Genomic DNA, 27,368 nt, shown 5'->3' with positions numbered 1-27,368 from the left:
AATAATTCTACTGAAAATAACAGTAGAAAAATCTACTGATTTTTCAGAGGAGTAAAAGGTGATTTTAACATTCATCTGAAAATGTCAACATGTAAGATAGCCAGGAAAATTCTGAAAAACAAGTCATAACTATCTGGTCTAGCCCCACCAGATAGTTAAATACAGTATTAAATTACTGTTTAAAATATATTATGTATCTACTAATAATTATACCAATTTTGATACTGATGTATAGAAAGTTCAATCAGTAGAACAAAGCAGAAAATTCAGAAAGAGACCCAAATGCATACATAAATTTTGTCATTGTAAATAAGTAGTCTTGAAAATCAGGTAGGCCATTCAATAAATAAAGATAGGTCATTTAATAAATGTTTTGGGGATGAGTAACCGGGCATCAGAAAAGTAATCTCCTTAAGCCAAAATAAATTCTAGATGATAAAAATATAAATGTATAGAGAAAAACCATGAAAAGTGCTAGAAGAAAACATGAGAAATATTTAGGCTTTGCTAAAGATGGCATAAAATTCAATACCCATGTAAAAACAAAACAAAAAAGTTGATAAATTTGATTATATAAAAATATAGAAAAAATACAAATGACAGTCTGCAATAACTTGACAAATAAGACTAGTTTCTATAATGTGCAAAGTGCTCATACATAAACAAGAAATGGAAGAAAACATTGGACAAATTTACAAAGGTTAAGTACTGGTAGTTCACAAAGAAATATAAGTGTCTTTAGAATAAAAAGGTGTCCAACACTCATTATTAAAGAAATGAATATTAAAACAGTATTTTTCCTATTAGATCAACAAATATCAAAGAATTGTATAAAGCAAAATGTTAGTGAAAATGTTGGGAGACTGGAGTTCTCATATACTGTTGGTGTGAATGTAAATTGGTTAACCATTTTTGGAAACCATTTGCAATCAAAACTTAAAATGCATATTCTTTTGCCAAGCAATTTCAATTCTGAGAATTCATTCTACAGATATAATCATGCATGTGTACAAAGAAGTATTACTACGGTCATTAAAGTTTGTTTTGAAATAGTAAATGCTGAAAGCCTAATGTTCATTAATAAGAAAATAGTCAAATTAATTGTTATATAGCCCTAAAAATGGATACTTTTTTCCTTTGTAAACTATTATACTATACTAAAAACAATTATGTATATCTATATGGAATGGCCTCCAAGGCACAGTGTGAAATGGAAAAAATACTAAGGTACAAAATATTGTGAAATGTGCTTCCACTTCTTTTGAAAAATGATTAGATTAATTCTGGAAGGATACTCAAAGAAAATGTTAACACTCTGTCTAAATGGGAGGTGGGACTCTGAGGGAATTAAGCTAAAATTTTAAAATTAAAAGTTATTTTAAAGAAAAGTAAATTGGAGATGGATACTACAGTATCCAGAGAACACTGTTAGAGCATAACATTGCATAGTATATACAATAATAAAACTCAGTCTTAATCTTTTTAACCAAACAATTTAAACTCAACGTATTAGGATATTTCCCCCTCAAAAGGAATAGATTCAAATTATTCATTATAAGTTTTCACATGACTTAGAAAATATATACTGTATGTACAGTTCATTGTGAAAGGAATATTCAGACACAAAAACATTAAGAAGTGATTCTTGGTTTGCAAGTGTTTTACAAGGAAGTTCAGAATTTGAAGAACTGGCTCACTGAATGTAAATTACAGCAGGTGTTTCAAAGAAACAAAAAACTCATAAGCTTTTTCAAAGTTGAGGTAAATTTGTTCATACTGGGAGAGGGGGGATGATTTTACCCACATGATTATTATATCTTTAGACATTAGTTTTGCAAATTTCAGGAATTACAACATTTTGTTAAGCAATGAGCAATTTAGCAACACAAGATTTCATCTCTTTGGAGACTATTTAGATAGACTAACTTCTTTCTTATTTGTTTCTCAGCATACACTGTGGGTTCACCCACACACACACACTCTTCCCACTCTTAACATGGGACTTGAGGTGAACACTTACTTATGTGGTGCAGGGTAAGGTGTCAGTTTGCTTCTTCATCATCAATCAGGATATACTGGTGTTTTAATGTTACAATTTTTTGTTATTTCAAGTTATGGTCCAAGATGACAACATAGCAGACTTTTGAACTCACCTCCTCCCACTGATACACCAAATCTAAAGCTCTAAATGGAGCAATTTCCTCTGAAAGATGTCCAGAAGTAGCTGATTAACTTCTAAACATTGGATGAATGAGAAAATACCCATGCGGAAACAGGTCTTGGCATACTCTCAAATACTGGGAGCCACTAAGAACAAAAATGAGCTTGGACAATCACAAAGGATTTAGAGACTACCAAGAGCTCATGCCAGGCTGAATGCTAAGGGTCACCTCCTGTAAAATGCCACTCCATCAAGCCTGGGGGAGGCCGCAGCTTTGTCTATTGTGTAGAAACCAACACAAGGAAAACAAAGAAGGAGGAACATAATCCAAACAAAAGAAAAAGGTAAACTCCAGAAACAGAACTTAGTGAAACAGAGATAAGTGACTTACCTGATAAAGTGTTCAAAATAAGAACAATGCATTGAACAATGAATTTAAACAAAGAGATAGAAAATATATGAAAGTACCAAAAAGAAATCACAAACCTGAAGAATACAATAACTGCACAGAAAAATAGAGGCATTCAACAGACTGGATGGAGCAGAAAAGGATCAGTGAACTGTAAGACAGGAGAGTGGATTACATATAATCAGAAAAAAAAAGAGAGTGAAGATTACTTAGGGGACTTATAGGACAACATCCAGTGGACCAGTATTTGCATTATAGGGATCCCAGATGGAGAAGAAAGAGAAAAGGAAGAAACTTATTTGAAGAAATACTGGCTGAAAACTTCCGTAATCTGGGGAAGGAAACAGACATCTAGATCCAGGAAGCCCAGAAAGTTCAAAATAAGATAAATCCAAAGAGACCTATATCAAGACACATAATTGTCCAAAGTTAAAGACAAGGACAGAACCTTAAAAGTAACAAGAGAAAAACAACTTGTTATCTACAATGGAATTTCCCATAAGACTATTAGCAGATTAGCAGAAAATTTGTAGGCCATCATGGAGTGGCATGATATATTCAAAGTGCTAAAAGAAGGAAAAAAACCTGCCAAATAAGTAACCTCTACCCAGAAAAGTTGTTCTTCAGAATTGAAGTAGAGATAAAGAGTTTTCCAAACAAGCAAAAGCAGAAAGAGTTCATCACCACTAGACTGGCCTTGAAAAAGTTATTAAAGGGATTTCTTTAATTTGAAACAAAAGGGTGTTAATTAGTAACAGGAAAACATATGAAAGTATAAATCTCACTAAGTAAATATATAGTAGAATTAAGAATAATCTAATGTTGTAATGGAGGTGGGTAAATCAGTTATAAATCTAGTATGAAGGCTAAAAGACAAAAGTAGTAAAAATAACTATAGCTAAAATAATTTCTTAAAGGATACACAAGATAAAAAGATGTAAATTATGATGCCAAAAATACAAAATTTGGGAGGGAAGGTAAAAATATACAGCTTCAGAATGCATTTGAACTTAAGTTGTTATGAACTTAAAACAGACTGTTATAAATATGTTTGTATACCTAAAACTAATACAGTTGTTCCTTGGTATCACTGGGGGATTGGTTCTAGGACTCCATGCTGATACCAGAATCTGCAGATGCTCAAGTCCTTTCTATAAAATGTCATAGTATGGTTGGCCCTCCATACCTGAGGGTTCCGTGGTTGGTTGAATCCATGGATGTGGAACCCATGGACACAGAGGTACAATGTTATGTGTCAAAAAATACATCAAGTTTTAAGGAATTAAAATAATGGTTTATATAAGCCTCATGGTAACCACAAAGCAAAAACTTGTATTATATACATAAAAGAGAAAGGAAATCTAATCATACCACTACAGGAAAGCATCCAATCACAAAGGAAGAGAGCAAGAAAAGAAAGAAACAGCACTTATAAACAGCCAGAAAACAATTAACAAAATGGCAGTAAGTTCATACCTATCAATAGTTCCTCTAAATACAAATGGACTAAATTATTCAATGAAAAGACAAAGAGTGGCTTGAATGGTTTTATTGGGTTAGCCAAATAGTTCATTTGGGTTTTCCCCATAACAGCTTATGGAAAAACCTGAATGAACTTTTTGGCCAGCCCAACTTAAAAATAAATAAATATTAAGAGTTATAGAGGCAGAAATAGACAACAGTAGAAATAGTAGGGGAATATCCCAATTTCATCAAATGACAGTTCATCCAGACAGAAAATCAACTAATGTGTCAAATAAGAAATCAAAAGAAAAATTAAAAATTTCTTGACACAAATGAAAATGGAAATACAATATAACAAAACTTACGGTATGCAGCAAAAGCAGTTCTAAGAGGGAAGTTCATAGTGATAAATGCCTACATTAAGAAACAAAATCTCAAACAACCCAATATACCTCAGGAACTGGAAAAAAGAAGGACAAATGAAGCCCAAAATTAGTAGAAGGAAGGAAATAAAGATCAGAACAGAAATAAATGAAATAGAGACTAAAAAGACAGTAGAAAAGATCAAAGAGCTGGTTTTTGAAAATACAAAATATACAAACCTTTAGCCAGATTCAAAGAAGAGAGGACTAAAATAAATAGTCAGAAATGAAAGAGGAGACGTTACAACTGGTACCACAAAAATACAAAGAATCGTAACATTCTACTATGAGAAATTGTATGCCAACAATTTGGAGAACCTAGAAGAAATAGATCAATTCTTAGATACAACCTCCTGGGACCAAGTCATGAAGAAATACAAAATCTGAACAGACCAGTTACTAGTAAAGAGATTAAATTAGTAATCAAACACCTCTTCACTGGTCAATTCTACCAAACATTAAAAGAATTAACAACACTCCTTCTCAAATTCTTCCAAAAAATAAAGAGGAGGGAACACTTCCAAACTCATTTTACAAGGCCAATATTACCCTGATACCAAAACCAGAAAAGGACACTACAAGAGAAGAAAATAACAGGCTAATATCACTGATGAACATAGATACAAAATCCTCAACAAAATATTATCAAACCAAATTCAGCAGTACATTAAGAGGATCTTATGATCAAGTAGAATTTATTCCAGGGATGAAAGGATGTTTCAACATATGCAAATTAATGTGATATATCATATTAACAAAATGAAGAAAAATTATATGATCATCTTGATAGATGCAGGAAAAACGTTTGACAAAATTCAGTATCTGTTTTTAATAAAAATTCACAACCAAGAGAGCATAGAGGGAATGTGCCTCAACACATACTGAAGACCATAAATTGACAAGGCCACAACTAACACCGTACTTAGAAGTGAAAAGCTGAAAGCTTTTCCTCCAAGATCAGGAATAAGACAAGGATGCCCATTCTTGCCACTTTCATTTAACATAATACTGGAAGTTCTAGCCAGAGCAATAAGGCAAGAAATATAAAGGGCATCCAAATCAGAATAGAAGAAGTAAAACTTTCTCTATTTGCAGATGACATAATCTTTACAGAAAACCACAAAGACTCCACCAAAAACTGTTAGAACTAATCAACAAATTCAGCAAAATTCCAAGATAGAAAATCAATATATAAAAGTCAATTGCGGGCTTCCCTGGTGGCATAGTGGTTGAGAGTCCACCTGCCGATGCAGGGGACACAGGTTCGTGCCCCGGTCCGGGAAGATCCCACATGCTGCGGAGCGGCTAGGCCCGTGAGCCATGGCCGCTGAGCCTGCGCATCCAGAGCCTGTGCTCCGCAACGGGAGAGGCCACAACAGTGTGAGGCCCGCGTACCAAAAAAAAATTTTAAAAAGTCAATTGCCCAGCTTCCCTGGTGGTGCAGTAGTTGAGAGTCCGCCTGCCGATGCAGGGGACACGGGTTCGTGCCCCGGTCCGGGAAGATCCCACATGCCGCAGAGCGGCTGGGCCCGTGAGTCATGGCCGCTGAGCCTGCGCGTCTGGAGCCTGTGCTCCGCAATGGGAGAGGCCACAACAGTGAGAGGCCCGCATACCGCAACAAACAAAAAAGTCAATTACCTTTCTATACACCAACAACAAATTATCAGAGAAATTAAGAAAAGAATAAAATATCCAGGAATAGATTTTACTGGGGAGTTGAAAGATCTAGACACTGAAAATAAGATGTTAATGAAAGAAACTGAATAAAACACAAATAAATGGAAAGATATTCTGTGCTCATGGATTGGAAGAACTAATATTTTTTAAACGTCCATACAGATTTAATGCAACCCCCTATGAAAATTCCAGTGGTATTTTTCACAGAAATAGAACAATCCTAAAATTTGTATGGAACCACGAAGGACCCCAAAGAGTCAAAGCAATCTTGAGAAAGAAGAACAAAGCTAGAGGCATCACATTTTCTGGTTTCAAACTGTTTCAAAGTTACAGCAATCAAAACAATATGGTATTGGCACAAAAACAGACACAGATCAATGGAACAGAAGAGAGATCCCAGAAATAAATTTATGCATATATCGTCAATTGATTTACAACAAAGAAGCCAAGAGTATACAATAGGGAAAGTATTCTCTTTCAAAATTTTCTGGTGCTGGGAAAACTGGACAGCCACATGCAAAAGAATGAAACTTAACCTCTGTTTTACACCATACAGAAAAGCAACTCAAAATGGATTAAAGACTTGAATGTAAGACCTGAAACCTTAAAACTTCTAGAAGAAAACATAGGCAATATGCTCTTTGACATCAGTCTTAGCATTATTTTTTTTGGATTTGACACTAAAAGCAAAATTAAACTATATCAAACTAAAAAAGCTTCTGCACAACAAATGAAACCATCAATAAATGAAAAGTCACCCTACAGAATGGGAGAAAATATTTGCAAATCATATATCTTATAAGGGATAATATTCAAACTATATAAAGAGGTCATACAACTCAGTAACAAAAATCAAACAATCTGATTTAAAAAATGGGCAAAGGTATTGGGGTGCTGGTGTGATGAACTGGGAGATTGGGATTGACATATATACACTAATATGTATAAAATAGATAATAAGAACCTACTGTATAAAAAAATAAAATAAAATTCAAATCAAAAAAAATAATAAGGGAGGGAGGGAAAGAAGAGTTACCTCTGAACTATAAAAGTAAGCAAGGGTAAAGTTATGTGGGTTTTCATATATTTTAACTAACTGTTTGATACTGGCAACATTTTATATAGTTCAAAGCAAAGCCTTTTTATTTCATTTGTTTTCATGAATTTTAAAATCCAATACTTATTTTGATTTAGTATTATGTTGAACATTTATTTCACCATAGAATCACCCTCTGTGGCATAGGCATAATACTAATTTTCATTTTCTAGGAATCGTATGGTATATTAAAAAGTTTAACAAGACTAGTGTATCAAGTATTAAATTAAATCTTCATTTACATACTACTATAAAGCTTTGGCAAGGACTATGTTAAAAACAATTTCAACTGGAGTCAATAAGCCATTTTTCAGTAAATCACTATTGTACCTTACTCTATATAATATATACAATAAATCAAATACTGATTTAAAGATGCAAGAGAATCAGCTAATTTAAAGAAACTTGTAATTTTTTTAGATTTGAGAATCTTTCTGTAAAATAAAGAATAACAATTTCCCATTTGCTCTAATCTGCTTATTGTTTTAAGGTTGAATTTTTTAGAATGTTGAATTTTCTCTAAATGGCATAGAGCACTACAGCTGAGATAAAACATCATTGTAATCAGGAAGCAGTTGTAGGAAACAAACCATTCCATTTATATTATGCAGAAAGTGACTTAATACAAGAAACTAGGTGCTTATCAAGTCATTGAAAGATGGAGACGTAAACTCTAAGCTTGGCCTACAGGTATGACTTTCAGAATAAGGCCACCAAACAGACATACCAGGGAAGCAGACAACTTTGCTACTGTTAGAAACAGAATCAGAAGACTACTGCCAATCAATTGTTGAACTGAAGAGCACATTGTTATAAGATCAGCATTCTACTACAACTGCCTCTTGACATACAGAAAGCTTGTGACTGGACACTGGAATGTTGCTTCCAAAAACAAAACAAAGTAAAATCTCCATTGCAATAACACCAAAGCAGCATAAATATTGCTTCCATCCCATTTTCAAAATCACTTGCCAGACATTTTGAAGCCCTGAGCCACTATGTAAAAATGGCCACCATGCTATGAGGAAGCCCAAGCCTTCTAAAGAAGGCACCATTGACAGTCCCAACTGAGCTCAACCTTTGCATCATTCTAGCCCAGGCAATGTGAGTAAAGAAGCCTCCAAAAGGGGCTTCCCTGGTGGCGCAGTGGTTGAGAATCTGCCTGCTAATGCAGGGGACACGGGTTCGAGCCCTGGTCTGGGAAGATCCCACATGCCGCGGAGCAACTGGGCCTGTGAGCCACAACTACTGAGCCTGTGTGTCTGGAGCCTGTGCTCTGCAACAAGAGGCCACGATAGTGAGAGGCCTGCGCACCGCGATGAAGAGTGGCCCCCGCTTGCCACAACTAGAGAAAGCCCTCACACAGAAACGAAGACCCAACACAGCAAAAATAAATAATAAACTCCTAACCCCAACATCTTCTTAAAAAAAAAAAAAAAAGAAGCCTCGAAAAGATTCCAAGCCCTCAGCCATTCAAGCATTCCTGACTAATGCCACAGACATCATGGATATAATATCCCCACCTTGCCTTAGTCTAAGTCCTTGCCCACAGAATCTGTAAGCATAATAAAATGATTGTTATTTTACATTATTAACATTTGGAGTGGTTTTTATGCAACAAGAGCTAAGCGAAACACATCATAGATATTTTATAAGTTTCAACAAGCATTTCAAAAACATTTTTAAAGATTATAATACTCTATTATGTAATATATACCACAGTGTACCTAAAAGTTTATGCTAAATTGTAAAGGAGAGCTGGTTTCCAATTTTTATCTATAACTTAAACTATACTGAATAATTTTATCAATAGAGGTTTTTGTTTCTCTTTTGTATTTAGCATTATTTCTTTATCATAAATTTCCAGAATGACTGTGTCCGGGCTATAACCAAATTTCTTTATAAGTGTTTTGTATCTACTCATATCTATTTTGAATATTTACTGTGGTTTTAAAAAAATTAAAGCAAATTAACTTCCATATATTTAAAAATTTTTAGCAACAACAAAAAAAATCCTTTAAGTTAATCAGCCCTATTGAAAACAGAAGAATATGGCCAAAAACTCTGGGCTACCCATGTATAGTAATTTCAGCCAGACCTCATGAGTCAATCATGAGGAGCTGGGGAAAATGTGGCCATACAGTGGGTAGGGGGAAAAAAAGACCAGCATATTGAGTAATCTAATAATTGATACTGCCCTATTATGAGCTCAAATGAAACAATATTCACATGAAACAGCCACCAAGTGATGGTAATAGATAGGCAGGGACCTTGGCTTAGCAAGTCCAGAGTCCTGGCTAAGTGAACAAATTTTACTGTTCTCAGAGCTCTGCTATATACTTTTGTACCTATATAAGAGAACGTGAAGAGGACTGTAATCCATCCCACATTACTCTGGATAAGCCCTAGAACAAGGCTTCACACCTGTGGAAGGGGCAACTTTTCCTAACTGGTATGCCCAGAGGGGGGCAATTCGTACCTCCAAAGTAGTCACTCTAAGTCTTTGTTACTGGCAGCTATTGCCCTCAGTGTTCTTCCTATTTATAAGACTAGATTTGTTAGCAAAGGAGGGCTAGAGCTCTTGACTTCTGCTTCCCCCTAGCTAACTCATCGTGTGATATTTGTGCCTTTCCATTCAGGAAATCTGATTTCAGAGATCTAGGTTAATATGGAAGATGACTGGTCCCAAAGGGCTTGGATCTCAATGTACATTATACAGGCTACTCCTAAACCCTACGAAATATGCCATCAAAATTGCTACTCCTTACCAAATATTTTAGCTGACCCTGTGGCCTAGTTTTTAAGCATACAGACACTAAGTGAGAAAAATCTGGATTAGAATCCTGTCTCCATGAATACTACTTATGTAATATTAGATGATTTTCTGAACCCTTTATTCTGACCTTCATTTTCCTCACCTGCAAAAATCAGGATAATAAAGCACCTACCTTGCATAGTTGTTGTGAAGATTAAATGAATAATGTGTATAAAATACCTAGCATTTAAGTATTCAATAAATGTTAACTCATTTTAAAAAAATAGTAAAACAGGGCTTCCCTGGTGGCGCAGTGGTTGAGGGTCTGCCTGCTGATGCAGGGGACACGGGTTCGTGCCCCGGTCCAGGAAGATCCCACATGCTGCGGAGCAGCTGGGCCCGTGAGCCATGGCCGCTGAGCCTGCGCGTCCGGAGCCTGTGCTCCGCAACGGGAGAGGCCACAACAGTGAGAGGCCCGCATACAGCAAAAAAAAAAAAAAAATTATGCAAAAGAAAGTCTAATACTATAACCTATTTTGTATTGCTATTAAATGGCAGAATACATAATGAGGACATAGAATAAATTTTAAACTATGTTAACTAGTCAAATTTTAAAAACGAATCTTATATTTAATAAATATCATGAAAAATTTGGCTAAATACTTTGGCAAAATTGAAATTGTGACTAAATACTAAAATAGCACGGACTTAGCCATCTTTATATGTTTTGAAAAAAGGAATTCTCTTCATTTATTAATCTACACACTTAGATTCCTTTATATTAAGATTTAATTATGATATTTATGCTGCCTTCTTCCTCTTGGTACAGATCATGTAAATGGACACTGCACAAGTCCAACTTCTCAGAGTTGCAGTTCTGGAAAACGTCTTTCCAGTGCTGATGTTTCAAAAGTAAATCGCTGGGGTCCTGGAAGACCACCATTTCGAAAAGCACAGTCAGCTGCTTGCATGGAGATTTCTTTGCCAGTTACAACAGAAGGTAGGTTAAACATACAAATTTTTGTGGATACAATTAAAATTTGACATACCACAGTAACAGGAGCTGGAGGATAAGGGATGGTGGTCAGGTGTGAAAGATCTGAAAAACTATGGTCAGCTAGACAGTGAGCAGCTGAGAACCTGGTCGAGCCGTGGCCATGACTCCAAATCCATTCCTCACTACACCTCTTTCATCTCTAAAACCAGAATGGCTGTTTATGAGTAGGCTTTCACCTCCTCTGTACAAAGTGAGACCTATGTCTTAATCTGCACTCCCAGTTTCTTTCCATCTCAGTGGTAAGCCTCTTAGTGTCTCTATCTGTAGATAGTTATTTAATGTCTTATAACCTTAGTTTCCTCAACTGTTAAGTGAATGTGACCAAGAAAAAGGGAAGACATTAAATTCTAAAGTTTGCAATCTCATCTTCGTATGTTTGAAAAAGGGAGGATTATTTGCTTACTTATGGAATTACTGTTAGGGGCAGGGAGTAAAGCACAAGAGCCAGAAGGCCTAAAATTAAGACACACACACACACACACACGGGAGTCCTGTAACTGCTGCTATTTCTTGCTGATAAAAAGCTTTGGGACTAGAAATAGGAAAAAATAATCTTAGGAATATGCTATGGTAATTCTATGCTATAAAGTAATTCACCATTACCACCCCTCAAAAAACTTGGTAGTAATGATCTATATTATTCTTCAAATTTTTAAAATAAAATTTTTAGGGACTTCCCTGGTGGTCCAGTGGTTAAGGCTCTGCACTTCCACTGGAGGGAGCGTGGGTTCGATCCCTGGTTGGGGAACTAAGATCCCACATGCCATGCAGCTTGGCCAAGTAAAAAAAGAAAATTTTTAGTTTTTTCCTTTAACACTATGCCATACTAAATTTGGTCCAGATGATCTTCTCTCACAGGTGCCTATGAATAGCAACCTAGAAACATTAGCTAGGAATGTTATAATGGAAGCAAAATGTAAAGGTTATAAAGGAAGTAGTACTTTTAATCACTGGATTGAATTGGGAATTTTGAGTTTTAGACTTTTCTGCCTCTAACTTGTTGATTCTGGGAAAATTACTTAACTCTATGTCTCTGTCTCCAAATCTGTAAAATATATAGATTATTTCCAAGCTCCCTCTCAGATCTAAATTCTATTACAAACAATTATTTGTATAAACTTGCTGAGGGATAGAAGGGGGAAATTAGGAATATTATATTTTGGTTTGTAGAAAAAGGGATAGTCTGGGGAACTTATATTTGGTTTTATTGTATATTATTTTATTTATATATTATATTATCTCTTTTTATAAAAATGAGTCACACTTATACCTATCAAAAAGGAAAGGAGAGGGAAGGCAGTAGAAAGAGGAATATGAGGAACTTGTACTCTGGAGTGATTATATGAACAATACAACCTTCCTAATATTTACCTGAGGTGGTGAGTTTCTGCTTGTTGGAGTGTTACACATGTGTAAGAGTTGATGAGCAGGAGAACCTGAAACCACCTTGTTTCCTTTAAGTGGGCTGAAGCCCTCTCAGAAAGATTATTGGTGGGGTGGCATTGTCTAGGACTCTGTATTTGGCGCTAGGCAAAGCCAAGACTGTATTTGCATTCAAAGTAGGCAGCTTGTAACTAGTTCAGGGAGATAACATTTGCTCTTTAGTCTTGGTATAAATATAAATAGTTCAATTTTTACAATTTTAATTACTCCAAATATAACAAACTCAGAGGAATGTATTTACCACAGAACATTTGTGACCCTTCAGGTAAGTAGCCACAATGTTGTCAGTAAGTGGGAATTGTCAAGAAATCATTAGAAGTACTTCCAACAATTGAGAGATAGGAGGGAAACATAATTAAAACTGCACCAGAAGTTCTTGTAACCTTAACTATTCAGACTAAACATCTTTTTTTTCTAGATTAGAGAATTTCAACTAACTTGTGAGGTGAGGTAGAGAGAAAAACACAGTGGACTGGATCTCTGGAGACTCAAGGTCTAGTTCCAGCTCTTCCTAAGTTTATGATTTACACTTCTGGACTTGTCTCTTCATCTTCAAAATAAGCTGGTGAACTGGATAAACTGCCTTACAGATCAGTTAACAACGAATCAAGTTCTACTTCTCCCCCATAATTTTGGTTTTCACTTACTAAGTTTGACTTTACTTGTTCTGGAAACACACTAAAACTAAATTTTTGGTTTTTAAATTCCCATAGAAAGTCGAGAAAATTCCTATAATCGCTCGAGAAGTTCTAGCATCTCCAGTATTGACAAAGATTCTAAAGAAGCGATTACAGCACTATACTTCATGGAGTCCTTTGTTCGGAAAAATGACTGTACTATCTCCCCTTGTTTGTTTGCTGGAACTAGTCTGGGAATGGTGTTAATCATCTCCCTAAACCTACCTTCAGCAGATGAACAAAGATTTACAGAGCCAGTCATGGTATTGCCAAGTGGTAAGAGTTTTTATTTATTCCTTCATTGCTACTTTTTCAAATTTAAATATATGGTATTTTAAAACATTTAATTTGTATTGATCTGGAGCAAAGATTTAAGTATTCTGTATAATAGGAACTATTAAGAATATTATAAATCATATACTATCCCAAGTATTGCAGCTTACTTGCAGGGTGAAATAGTCAACCATTTCTATGGTAATAAATTGTGGAACTCCCAACCTAAACAATGCCTTGGGAAATAAGTTTCTGAAAAGCATTTAGGAAAGCCTTAAAGCGAAAGTTTAAAATTTTTAATGAATTGAAACATTTCTCCAAAGTTACATGCCAGATCAGAGCCTATGAGTGTTTTACATCATCCTTAAAGAACTCAGATGATTAAGTTGGAAGCAGTCTGACTTGAGGTGGCTTTCTGAATTCATTGATAATCTGTGCCCATCTTGTTTTGAAGCCATGCCACACAATTTCTTCCCTTTTTATCCTAGTACCTAGAGAATTTGACCCATGTTATGAGTATTGTTGCTAAAGTATATGTTGTATTCTCTTCCTACTTGACTTGTCTTTTTCCTTTTAAAGAGATGTGTGATTCCTCCTGTTATTCCTTTGAGTATTTTAAAATTTATTCTGATCAATAGTTTTTTCATATATAGAAAAGAGAGTAAAAGTTATCTGAAAAACATTTCTTAAGTAAAAATAATTTTATTAATATATAGGATAAGGGATTTTATTTTAAAAGAACACATATATGGCATGGTAGGTTAGATAGAGTTCTGTTTTCTTTGTTAACTGGTATGCTAAATTCATATAGATGGATTGTAACTTACTGTAGGTAGAACAGTCAGCTCTCTACTAGTGAGGCAAATTCAGATAAACATATTGTATTTTGTGTGTGTATGGCTTAAAAAACAGAAGTTTATTTTCTCACACTTATGGAGGCCCAAGATTAAGGTGTTGGCAGGGCTGGTTTCTTCTGAGGCTTCTCTACTTGGCTTGCAGTTGGCCACACTCTCACCATATTCTCACGTGGCTGTCCCTCTGTGTGCTTGTACCCCTGGTGTCTCCCCATGTTTCCTAACCTCTTCTTGGAAAGGCATTTGACAGTTTGGATGAGGGCCCACCCTATCAGCCTCATTTTAATTTAATCACCTCTTTAAAGGCTCTGTCTCAAATATGGTCACATTTTAAGTCAATGGAGTTTAGGCCTTCAACATATGAATTTGGTGTGGGGGAGGACAAAATGCAGCCCATAACATGCACCATATTTTAAAAGTTAATCTGTTAGGATCACTAGATTTTAATTGTAAACATATTTCACAATAAGAAAATATCTTTTATTATAGTTCTAATTTTAAGGAAATATGTATAATTCTCTTATACTGGTTGAGAGAGAGCCAGATCAGTAAGGTCAAAATGAATTTTTAAGTATTAATTCAATCCATTATTTAACTCAATAAATTTGTATACAGATTGGATACCTAATATATGCCATGTATTCATCAAATTTAAAGGTAAAAATCAAACTCCTGTATACACAAGTTTACAACTGTGAGTGAAAGACAGTTTTCTAATAAGAGATTTTCTAACGAATGTGGTTTTCTATGCCACAAGCATAGAAATAAACAAGTGTCTGGAACTAATTTAATGGATCTCTCAGTACTATAAGAAAGTTCTTCAACATTCTTAGCAAATAGACTTAGACTTAAAATGATGGCAAAATACAAAATAAGTATATATTTAACTTAATATTCTGGCATCTGGTTCATAAATATTTGCGTACTCTTTCCTTATCCATTTAAAGAGAGATAATGAGAAGCTATCTTCAAGTTTCTATGTCAGTATTCCATTCTTTCAAGATGTTAGTTAATATATCAGTATCACTTCATCAGTTGTAACGAATGTACCACACTAATACAAGACCTTAATAACAGGAAAGGACAAAGGGGGCATATGGGAACTCTCTGTACTATCTGCTCAATTTTCTGTAAACCTAAGATTGCTCTAAAAATATTAAGTCTATTAAGCAGTACCTGTAAGGGAGGAAACTATGAGTCTAGGTTCAGATCTGTTTTATAATTAACCACTGAAAGAGAAATAGCCTAATTGGAAGCCATAATTTATGACAATAAAAAGAAAAAGGAAGGTGGAGTTTCATAAGAAAATATAGAGGAACTTCCCTGGTGGTCCAGTGGTTAAGAATCCGTCTTGCAATGCAGGGGACACTGGTTCGATCCCTGGTCGGGGAACTAAGATCCCACGTGCTGCGGGGAACTAAGCCCGCGTGCCGCAACTACTGAGCCCATGCGCCACAACTAGAGAGCCCAAGTGCCACAACTATAGAGCCCACGTGCTCTGGAGCCTGTGCACCACAACTAGAGAGAGAAGCCAGCACACCCGCGCACTGCAACAAGATCCCGGGTGCCACAACTAAGACCTGACGCAGCAATCAATCAATACATACTACAACAAGAAAGGGTTGCAACTGGAATAGTCTGATAGAACTTAAAAAAGAAAGAAAAAGAAAAACTATAGAGATGACAGAAAGCCAATTCAAATTTAAAGTAGAAAACTTGTCCCCTCTTCCTCACATCTCACTTCCTGACTCCTTCTTCACCTTCTTTCCAGTATCTACTCTCCACTAGTCTCCACTGTTCCACTAGTCCCTGCCCTATCGGTACTGCTCTAGATTATGGGAACCATTTTTAAAGGTTTGGAATCGGAGGCATTTCCCTCTTCTGTTGCCAGTGCTAAAGTGGGTGACATGTTCTCAGGCTCTGAAGGCATTCTTCCCATCAAAACATTGTTAAATTACCTTTTATCAGTTGGCCTAGCAAAATTTATCTGAGTCTAGCAATTTCCTCAAAGTTGAATACAATCTATTTTGAAATTTATTCATCCATTCATTCAACATACATTTCCCAAGCTCATACTAATTAATTAGTCACTGGGGATACAATGGTGATCAGGACACAGAATGATCTTTATTCCCAGATTATATGTAGGGAAGAACAAAAGTAAACAGAAAATTACAATCAGGAAAGTAAAGAATACTGTGCAGCATAGGAGGCGGGGGCTTGGGGAAGACCTCTCTAACACAGCAGCCATCTGAAATGGGACCGGTTTGGAAGGGAGCTGTGCACAGTACTGATGTTTAAGAGTAATTTAAAGCAGCATGAGTAAAAACCTAGAGGTAAAAAAGAGCATGGCACAGCCAAAGCCTAGAGATAGAATGGTGCTAGTTGAGGCTGGAAAAGCAGGCAGGGGAAGATTAGAGGGCCTTACAACCATGTTAAGGAGCTGGAAAAGACTTCCTAGATCTGTGGGGTTTTTGTTTGTACAAAAAAAAAAATTGTGACGTGGTATGCTTTTTTATCTCAACCGCTGGTGCTTAAATTTTCTAATTGTAAAAAAATCCAAATACAGATGAAGATAAATGAAAATTATGCCACCAGCAAACATTCCCCCTTCTCTGTCGCATCTCCCCCTCCACACTTCTGCCCCTAGAAATTTTACTCTCCAACAGTAATTCTTTGAGAAATTTGCTGAGATTCTAATTTTAAAGCCACTTTATTGAAGTATGATTGACATATAAAAAGCTGTACATATTTAACGTAAACACCTTGATGAGTTTGGAGACAAGTATACATCCATGAAACCATGACCAAAATCTATGTCATAAACTTATTTATAACCTCCAAAAGTTTCCTACCCCTCTAATTTTTTGAGACTCACTTTAAATCCTATTTCATTTCCATGTAACGCTTTGTGCTACCAGCTACAAATTATTCTGTAATTACCAATCCTGCTACATGAAGTGCCTATCACTGCTTTGTAAAAAAAAATTATTTTCATGCTTCATGATCAAACTAGAGATTTAAACTCATGATTAAACTAAAGATTTTCCATAATAAATTCATTCTCTTTACCCCCGAACTATTTCTTCTTGCTCTTCTCCCCATTTCTGTTAATAGTGCCATGATACTACCTAGATGACTTCCATCACTTCCGTTTCTTTTCTGATCCCTTTACTTACTGCCTCTGTACTGGTCTTATTACAATATTGTCTTCATCACCTAATTTCTATACACCATATTCTCTGATACCTTTCACTTACCCATAGAAGCAATTTCTTGAAAATCTTGGAAGTCAGTGATCTCTATAAGCTCAGCTTTGTTCTACCTTTCTAATCTGATTTCCTGCTACTTCCCAGCACCAGCTCTCTGGTCCAACCAGTCTTATTTCCTCACTTCCCTTTTCTCTTTGCTACCTGTCAATCATCTATCATTGGTGGATATCATATGAACTTCATGTTTGTTGCCAAAATTTTGGAAAACGTGTATCAAGTTTCTTGGGAGCTGTAAGATTTGGAAGAATTTTCTACAGACTAGCTCTTGGATCCAGACATTTCAAATTTCAAATCTTGTTTCTTCTACATTATCTATATATTTCTAATATTGACATAGTATATAATTTGTAATATGATCTTCAGCCCTGCACTTCCATGTCAGATTAATGCTGAGTTGCATCAGGGTGGTGGGAGTTTTCCTAGGAGCCATTCCTATACCTAAAAGGCTTTCAATAACCTAGACATGGTAGTGATTGTGAATCACGTACATAAGTCTACTAAATTCTAGATGTACCCCCATCTTAATTTCCCCTTGTCCAGATTCCTGAAATGCCTATTCACTACAATGTCACTTAACTGGAAAAAAATTACAGTGGAAAGAGAAAGGAGTTTAACTTGATTGTGGTTAAAATATTTTAGTTTCACAAACTTAAAACCCATGAACACATGCCTCACTTAAAGAAGGGCTGATAAAGAAAAATTAAAAATGTAAGAGATAAAGATTTGTGTAGATGGACTTACCTCACTTTCTCTAGATTTTCCTTTTTGTATACTAAGGATATGATTTTAACTTACTAATTCAGTTTTTTATTACATATTATCTAAGCTTAGATATATTTGTTTACATATCATCTAAGCTTAGATATATTTGTTTTCATATGCAAAAGTATATCAGAGATGATCTTCTTGCCTTTATTCTTTTTCTTACAGTATTCTTGTGTTGTCCTTTGCCTGCTGACAAGAAATATCTCCTAGACTTACCCTCTACTCTAGACTTTTCCCAGCCCACTCCCTATGTCAGACTTACTTGCTAGCATTTAATTCCTTTAAAATCTAGCTCTCTGATGAAGAACAATTAACTTATGCAAATGTATAGATGAGTGAATGTGCTATCTCACAGATATAATATGAAACTAGTTAATAGGTTTTGTCTGGAGATCAAATGAGAAGGATGTAGTTTTTCATCTTAAGTCTAAACCTTGATGAGAAATTTCGCTCTATGCAAGTATTTAGTTAGGGCCTTTCCATGTAAGATGTGTATATTTCAAACATATTTGTGAAATTCATGCATTATATCTTAAAAACTAATACAGTAAGAATATAGTTCAAGCATAATGATTGTATTTGACTGAAGTATAATCACAGCTTAATACAGGAAAACAAATATACACACTCCACTTATAGGTAGCAGCTCTATTAGTTGTTTACAGTTCTTATTACTAGTTGTATTGAATGTGTTTGTAGCAATTCTATTTTCCCCAAAGTAGATATACTGTCACTTGAAACTGCTGAATAAAGCATGGAATCTGTCTAAGCCCTTAATAGCTAGACACGTGGGAAGCTATTAAGATTTTTAGATATTTTAAAATTCATTGAATTAAAAAAGCAAAATAAAATTCTCTACAGGTACTATCAAAAAAATGAAATTTCACATACCCTTTTGTCACATGCTACTGTCATGAATTCAAACTCTTGACAGACTCCCTTCTTTTAAGGAGAGATTAAAAGAATGTACTTCTTTGGGAAAATCCAATGATCTAGATACATAGTTCTTAATATAGTAGGATAACCTAGAAGAAATGGATAAACTCCTAGAAACATATAACCGACCAAGACTGAATCATGAAGAAACAGACAGTCTCAACAGACCTGTAACTAATAAGGAGATTTAATCAGTAATCAAAAATCTCTCAACAAAGAAAAGCCCACTTATCTTTTTAAATTTAATTTCACATTAATTTATCTTGATTGTCTTGACAACAAATTCTCATCAATGATACGGAAATTTGAACTAAAGCACTAAATCACTGAATTTTAGAGTGAGAAAACACCTAAAGATTATCCATCCCAGTAGCCATCACTTTAGTCTGTATCAGAATCACTTGGAGGGTTTGTTACAACCATTCTCAGAGTTTCTAATTCAGTAGGTCTGGGATGGAGTCTGAGAATTTGCTTTTAAATAAGCCACAGGTGATAATAGTACAAATGCAGTTTTGCATGCTGGGATGGAGAAAACAATGTTCTTTCCTCCTGTATAGGGAAAAAGCCAGTCCTTCCTCCTTCCGTGTTTCTCCTGTGCGTTTCCTTTACTTTCACACGACTACCACACTCACAACACTTCTGACACCAGATGAGTGGAGGTTTTCTCCACAAACAAGCAAGTCTCTGAGACACCAGCTGGGTGTTCCACAATTTAACGCAATTCGGACACTATCTACATGGAAATAGTGTCAGATCACACAGGGTAAGTTCTCAGTCCAATGAGACTGTCCCCTCCCGCTCTTTCAGATGCCAATCCCAAGTCACCTGTTCTTCTGACCTGAGGTTTCCACAACCTCCTCCTCGGGTTCAATTAATTTGCTACAGCAGCTCACAGAAATCAAAAAAACTGTTTACTTACTGCTTAGCAGTTTCCTATAAAAGGATATAGCTGAACATCCGATGGAAGAGATGCCTAGGGCAAGGAACGTAGGATGGGACGTGGAGCTTCCATGCCTTCTCCAAGAGCTCTCTCCCACAGCTCTGCGTGCTCAACCCGGAAGCTCTCCAAACCCCCACCTTTTGGGTTTTTAATGGACGTTTCCTTACACAGGTGTGATTAATTAAACCATTGCCCATTGGTGATTGAACTCAATCTCCTGCTTCTTTCTTGGCCCCAAAAGTAGGGGGGTGGGGCTGAAAGTGCTAACCCTCTGATCACCTGGTTGGTTCCCCTGGCAAGAAGCCCCTATCCTTAGGTGAGGCCCCCAATCACCTAATTAACAAAATGAAAGACACCTGTGTTGCTCTTGTCAGGAAATTCCAAGGATTTTAGAGCACTGTGCCAGAAACAGGAATAAAGACCAAATAGATATTTATCATAAATCATAACATCATACATACGTAATATGGATAATCACAATCCTGGTTAAATTTAATTCTACCTACTTTATTTCTGTATCTGTGTAGCTGGATATGGCTGGAGAATATATAACCAGACTAAAAAGTCTCATTTTGAAATAAATCATCATTAACCTCAAGTGGGTTCCTGTGCTGCTGGGTAGTCCTCTGTCCACCCTCTTGAACAATAATTACATATTTTCTCCACTCTCCTCAGAGCTCCCATACCTCCTCCACTGTTTTCAATCTCAGCTAATGACCATGTGTCCTCTTTCACTGAGAAAACTGAAACGGTCAGATAAGAACTTCAGCAGCTGCCACCACCATGTCTACCAACCTGTCTGTCTGTATCTCCATGGTCTCTACCTTTTCTCCTGTTGTGACTGAACTGTAAGCTCCTGACTTGGTGAATGTCTCCACTTGTACACTAGATTCTACTCCCTTTCACCTACACAAGAAAGTCAATCCAGGAATTTTTCCTGTTTCCTTTATATAATTATAATAAATATTCATCATTTTACTAGATCAGCATACAAACATGCTGTTATTTCGCCCATTAAAAGAGAAAAACCCTCCTTGAATCTATTCTCCTACAATGCCCCATTTCACTTCTTTTTCTTTAGTGCAAAATTCCTTGAAATAGTTATGCTATATTCACTATTTCCAATTTTATTCTCCCATTCTCTCTTGAGTGCATTCTAATCAAACTTTCCCCCACACCAATCAACAAAAAGCTCTATATAAGTCATCACTGACCTCACTGCTAAATCCAATGGTCAATTCTCAAGTCACATCTTACCTGACACATCAGCAACATATTGCAGTTTACCATTTTCCCTACCTTATAACATTGCACTTTTCGCTTAGATTCCAGGATACTTTATTTACCTAGTTTTCTTCCACCTTTATAGCCATTCTTTTTCAGTCCCCTTTGCTCGCTCCTCTACATTTCATTGGACTTAAAACACCGGCATGCTCAAAGACAGACTCCTTAAACCTTTTCTGTTTTCTATTTATATTCAAGCCCTACATGAAATCAGCCAGCCTCATTACCTTAAATGCCTTTTGTAATCTAATGGGTCATATATTTATACTTATAGTCTGGCCTATCCCCAAATTCCTGATATAGGTATCCAGTTATAGGTATATGACATACACTTGGATGTCTAATAAGTATCTCAAACTTATGTCCCAAACTGAGTTCCTAATATTCCTTTCCTTTCTCCCACAGTCTTTCCATATCTGTTAATGGCAATTCCATCCTTCCAGTTTCTCAGGTCAAAAGCATTAGAATCAATCTTGACCACTGTATCTCTTTCACACTCTAACCCCAACTTATTGGCATATTCTGTTGGCTTGACCTTTATAATATACTCAGATTCTGACCATTTCTCACCCTTTATACTATTACCACCTGGTTTGAGCAAGCCTCTATCCATTTCTCACCTGAATTATTGTACTAACCTTTTAACTGCTCTCCTTTCTTCCAACCTTGACTCCCTTTAGGATATACCCAGCACGAAGAGTGATCCTGTTAAATGGAAATTAGATTATATTACTCTATTCTCAAAATCTTCCCATCTCATACCAAGTAAAAGTCTAAGTCTTTACTGTGTCCTACAAGAACCTACATGACTTAGCTCCGTATTATCTCTGATCTCATCTCCTATAAGTCTGCCCGTAACTGCTCCAGAAGGTCAAGATCTGTGAATAGTTTGAGATTTTACTTTACTTGCAAGCTAATAAATTTAAGTTGCCAGTTTCATGGATGCTGATAGAAGACGTGAGACTCTTGGATCAGAGATAAAGGATAATCACAGTTGCCAGAATATTTTGTGCTGGTTTCCTGAGCCTTAATTCCACAGTACAATGCAAAGAAGCCTCCTCTTCTGTATAAATCTGCTCAGGCTGCCTTAACAAAATACCACAAACTGAGTGACTTCAACAACAGAATTTTATTTTCTCACACTTCTGGAGACTGGAAGTCTCAAATCAACATACCTGCACTGTTGGTATCTGGTGAGAGCTCTCTCCCTGAGTTGCAGACAGCTGCCTTCTCACTGTGTACTCATGTGACCTTTCCTATGTGTGGGGGAGGGGAGGGGAGGGGAGGGGGGGAGAGAGAGAGAGGGAGAGAGAGAAAGAAAGAGCTAGGTCTCTGGGTGTCTCTTCTTATAAGGACACCAATTCTACCAGATCAGGGCCCTACCCTTATGACCTCCTTTAACCTTAAATATTCCCATAGAGGGCCCATCTCCAAATATCAATACATTCACACTGGGGGAGGGGGGAGGGCTTTAATATATGAATTTGGGGAGGGGAAATGAACAAATATTAGTCCTTAACATCTTCTACTCTATTTAAAATTTAATCACACCCTTTTCCAAGAATTTCTATCCCCTTTTCTGCTTTATTTTTTCCTTAGTACTTATTGCTATCTAATCTCATATATATACTTACCATATATATTGTCTGTCTCTATCATAGAAAGTTAGTTCTGTGAAGGTACGGATTTTTATCTGTTTTATTCACTATTTTATTCCCCTGTGCCTAAAACAGAGCCTAGAACACATGGTAAACCCTCAATAAGTATTTGTTGATTGAATGAATTAAGATTTTAGTGGGGAAGACTGGTAATTTGGAAAGCTGGAGAAGGTACACTTCTAGCCAGTAAGACCTCTTTTAGGAGGAAAATCCTCATTAATTGTCTGGTGAATTATTTACTGTAGACCGAATTGTTAATATCTTACTATAGAAGTCCTTAAATTTAAGCTTCCTTTGTAATGTGTATTTCTGAAATAGTAGAGGCTATATTTTGGACTTACTGAGCTTTTTTTTAAAAATCATGTAACATCATCTAAACATGTTATTTTTAATTTTAAATACTTTATAAAGTACTTTCTAAATGGAATGTATTTTTATAACACCCTTCCTAAGTCTCTGGTACATGTACACTCCTGAGGTATATCAGCCTGGGATAACTTCCTTACTCTCTCTACATGATGTCAAAGGAGAAAGGAAAGAAAAGGCTGCTAGGGCGCTGCTTAGGGGAGAATCTGCAAATGTCCAAAGGTCAGTCTACCCCAAGTTACTTCCTAAGCTTCATTGTATCTTGTCTCTGGGACTGGTAAAAATCACCCATAGGTAATAGTTTGGCATGGATATTCAACCTTGGAGAGTCTAGGTGAGTAAACCATTTTTCTGTATAAGAGATGCATAAGCCTGCCTAAACACCAAAGCTAGTTTGGATTTTTTTTAATACAATCAAAATTGCTAGCATGAACTCTAGATATTTAAATTTCATGAAATATTCTGAGTGTTCATTTTCAGAAGAAGAAAAATAGCATTTTCTAGTGAATGAGTCTATAAAATAAAGAAGTGGAATCAGTTGGCATTATTTTTTCAGCTGGTTATTCAATAAATTAAAATTATAAATTTTCTAAAATTTGCTCTTTAAAAAAGTATTTTAATGAATACTATATAGTATAATGAAAGGATACTGGATTAGGAATTAGGAAACCTGAGTTCTAGTCCATGCTCAGCCACTGACTTGCTATGTGACCTGGCCCAAGTCTCATCATTTTTCTGGGTCTCTGTTTTCTCATTAATATAATGAGAGGATTTGACAAGTTGATGTCTTAGACTCCTTTTAGACCCCACCTTTTATGATTCCAAGTTATTGCAACTGACGAACTCACAAATCTACTGATTTATGTATAATACTGCAATATTATGACACTATAGATATGAATTATCATAATATAAAACATTTATCACCCATAGATGAATAGCAGCTGTTTTAGAATTTCATGTGCCAGTGATATGAAATTGTTTTTATAGGTACATTCCTCTCATTGAAAGGAGCTGTCCTAACATTCTCCTGTATGGACCGAACTGGCAGATTAATGCAACCACCATATGAAGTCTGGAGGGATCCAAACAACATAGATGAAAATGAGAAATCTTGGAGAAGAAAGCTGGTCATGAACTGCCCCTCTCCATCCCAAGAAATAGGAGATCATCAGTATACAATAATCTGCTCAGAAAAACAAGCCAAAGTCTTCTCACTGCCTTCTCAGACTTGCCTCTATGTTCACAACATCACCGAGACATCTTTTATACTGCAAGCAGATGTGGTGGTCATGTGTAACAGTGCCTGCTTGGCATGCTTTTGTGCCAATGGGCATATCATGATAATGAGGTACTTGCCTTCTTTATAAATTATCTGGTAATCATAACAGTGCAAACAAGGTACAATTATGAAAAGTATATGTGTAATGTGCAAGATGTTATCAAGAAGCAACCTGAGATCATTGTTTCATTATGTTTGTGAATGTTTTATTGCTCAAAAGTTTGAGGAGACTTTGAGTTTTTATTTGTTTTTGTTTGTTTTTTGTTTTTGCTAAAAATGCTTTGCATTGTGAATGAAATATGTTAATTGACATCAAGGAATCTAAGGAAAGAGTGATTCTCCAGTCATTCACACATTCATTCAACATTTATTGAGCACATGTTATCTCCCAGATGCTATGCTAGGCACGGGATATATGAAGATGAATAAACTACAAGGAAAAGAAATGAACTGTTAGCTTTACTATGTTTCATAGTACACACAAGAATTTTCCATACAGAATTTAATTTTATCCTTATAACTTCTCTAGGACATAGGAAAATACAGTGTTATTTGCATCCTCCATTTTACATATGTTAACAAATTTGCCTGAGGTTGCAAGTCTAGGAAAAAGTGAGATCAATACTGAACAGTATACTAAAAGTCATTTTATTTTAACCTGCTCTAGCTATGCATTAAGAAATATACATGGAGGGAGAGCTTGGATGCGCTTTTGAACTGAAGTCGTAACTATATTGAAGGCTAGGTGGAAACAGATGTGAGGGATAATTGAGGGAAATTTGCTGAATGTAAAACCAATTGGTTGTGAAAGGTAATGGAGGTCTTTAAATCTCAGGGTTAGAAAAGAACTTAAAGGTTAAAAAGTTTTATCATGAACTTGGATAATAGTGAGGTCATTAGCAGATAAGAAAGTCAGAATTTAGAAAGACTGATAATGAGAAGTTTGGGAATGAATTGAGAATGAATGCTTGGAATGTGAGGTGCTTATATGCCAGCCTGCAGAAGTTTAGCCAGCAATTTAAGGTCTGGACTCTTAAAAAAATAGGGATGGAAGATACAACTCTGGAAACCATTTACGTAAATGCATTAGTGAAAGTTGTAGCAGTGAATGAAATCATCAAAGAGGACATTATAAAAAAAGCGGAGAAATAGACTGGTCTTAGGACAAAAATTGAGGGGGAGGGGTGCATATGTCTACATTTATGTAGTGGAGAAAAAAGAAACTCCAGCAAAGGAGATTGAGAAGTCATCAGAGAGCTAGGAAAAGGATCAGAGTAGCAGAACTTCATGAAATGAAAACGACAGCAGAGTATCAAAACGATGGTCAAGAGGTAGAGCAGAAAGGTCAAAGAGTTTGGGTACAAGAAAAAACCCTAGATCTGGCACCTAGATATTAGTGATCTTTGAGAAAGCAAATCTTAGGAGCACGGTGGAGGTAAGACTAAATTTCAAGGGGGCAAGAAGAGGCAGTGGCATAGATCAGGGGCTGACAGACTACAGCCCCAGGCCATATCTACCCTGCCCTCCCCCCAATCTGATATTGTAAAGCTTGCAAGCTAAGAATGGTTTTTACATTTTCAAATTGTTGAAAGAAATCAGAGAAGAATATTTCATGATATGTGAAAAGTGTATGAAATTCAAATTTTCAATGGCCATAAACAAAGGTTCGGGGAACACAACCACACCCATTTGCTTACATACTGCCCAGAGGGGCTTGTGCACAGTAGGGCAGAGTCGAGTAGTTGCACTGGAGGCCTAAAATATTTACTATCTGGCTCTTTAAAAAAAAGTTTGCCAACCCCTGAGACAGTATTCTTTGGGGAAATTTTGGTAAAAAGAGAGATGAGAGACAGGAAAGTAGTTCAAGAGCAAACCTGGGTGTTTGAGAGTGTTTTTATTGTTATATTTTATTTAACAGGGGAGACATGAGTAGATTTGTAAGCCAAGAAGTAGTTAATGAAGGAGAAAGTTTTGAAAACATAAAATCATTTATGGCCTGCTCATTCTCTTACATATTTCTTACTCTTTCTCTCTTCATCTGGTTTCTCTTTCTCAAGCTCTTTTTAAAGATTTCTGAAGGCCATTCCAGTCTTGTTTGAAAATAACGACTTAACTCCTAGACATGCCTTAGTTTAGAAGGAAAAAAAAAATGTGTGTATACACTCCCCTGAGCTCACGTTTAGTCACTCAAAAATGTTATTTCGCAATTGAGTTTTTAGCTTGATAGTGACTACTTACCCTGTTTTTGCAAAATTTTAGTATGTCTTCTTTTCTTAAATGGTACATCTGAAAATTAATTTCTACTTAAATGAATACATGCTACATCTACATTTATGAGGAGGGGAATTTCTTGAGAAATGAAAAGCAAGAGTTTAAAAAGCAACAGGAGTCATAGCAATAGGAAAGATAAAATGATCTCTCTGTCTCTGCCCTTTGTAAAAGCTGTTTTACATGATAATGACTACTTTAATATTATGTCCTAGTGGAAACTCTTCGTGTTCACGAGGATCTCAAAAATATTTGAAAAGTGATTTTGACATGATTTTAGTAATGTGTAAGGTGTGGCTAGGAAACATG

General features: G+C 35.9%; 2 protein-coding genes and 1 long non-coding RNA gene across 8 annotated transcripts in view; 2 read left to right on the top strand and 1 right to left on the bottom strand.

The window, feature by feature from the left end:
- Positions 1–27,368, top strand: part of SLC15A2 (solute carrier family 15 member 2) — a 779,020-nt gene that overhangs the window by 294,078 nt on the left and 457,574 nt on the right. The gene's annotated exons all lie outside the window — the stretch shown is intronic.
- STXBP5L (syntaxin binding protein 5L) overlaps positions 1–27,368 on the top strand; it is a 361,807-nt gene that overhangs the window by 325,460 nt on the left and 8,979 nt on the right. For all 5 annotated transcript variants that reach the window (XM_033403324.2, XM_033403323.2, XM_004278542.4 and 2 more), the window contains 3 exons: positions 10,814–10,984; positions 13,198–13,437; positions 24,500–24,860. In XM_033403324.2, coding sequence (XP_033259215.1) covers positions 10,814–10,984; positions 13,198–13,437; positions 24,500–24,860 — 772 coding nt within the window. The remainder of the gene's footprint in view (positions 1–10,813; positions 10,985–13,197; positions 13,438–24,499; positions 24,861–27,368) is intronic.
- Positions 19,283–22,907, bottom strand: LOC125964480 (uncharacterized). Of its 2 annotated transcripts, XR_007477534.1 has the most exons (4): positions 22,661–22,907; positions 22,291–22,363; positions 22,124–22,190; positions 19,283–19,350 (listed from the first exon to the last, which is right to left on the bottom strand). It is a non-coding gene; the product is annotated as an uncharacterized LOC125964480 (long non-coding RNA). The 2 variants fall into 2 exon arrangements; XR_007477533.1 differs by lacking the exon at positions 22,291–22,363.

The sequence above is a fragment of the Orcinus orca genome, chromosome 5, assembly GCF_937001465.1.
Source record: "Orcinus orca chromosome 5, mOrcOrc1.1, whole genome shotgun sequence".
In the NCBI taxonomy this organism is placed as follows: Eukaryota; Metazoa; Chordata; class Mammalia; order Artiodactyla; family Delphinidae; genus Orcinus; species Orcinus orca.
Note: the sequence above shows the minus strand (reverse complement) of the source record. Positions and strands in the feature narration are given on the sequence as shown.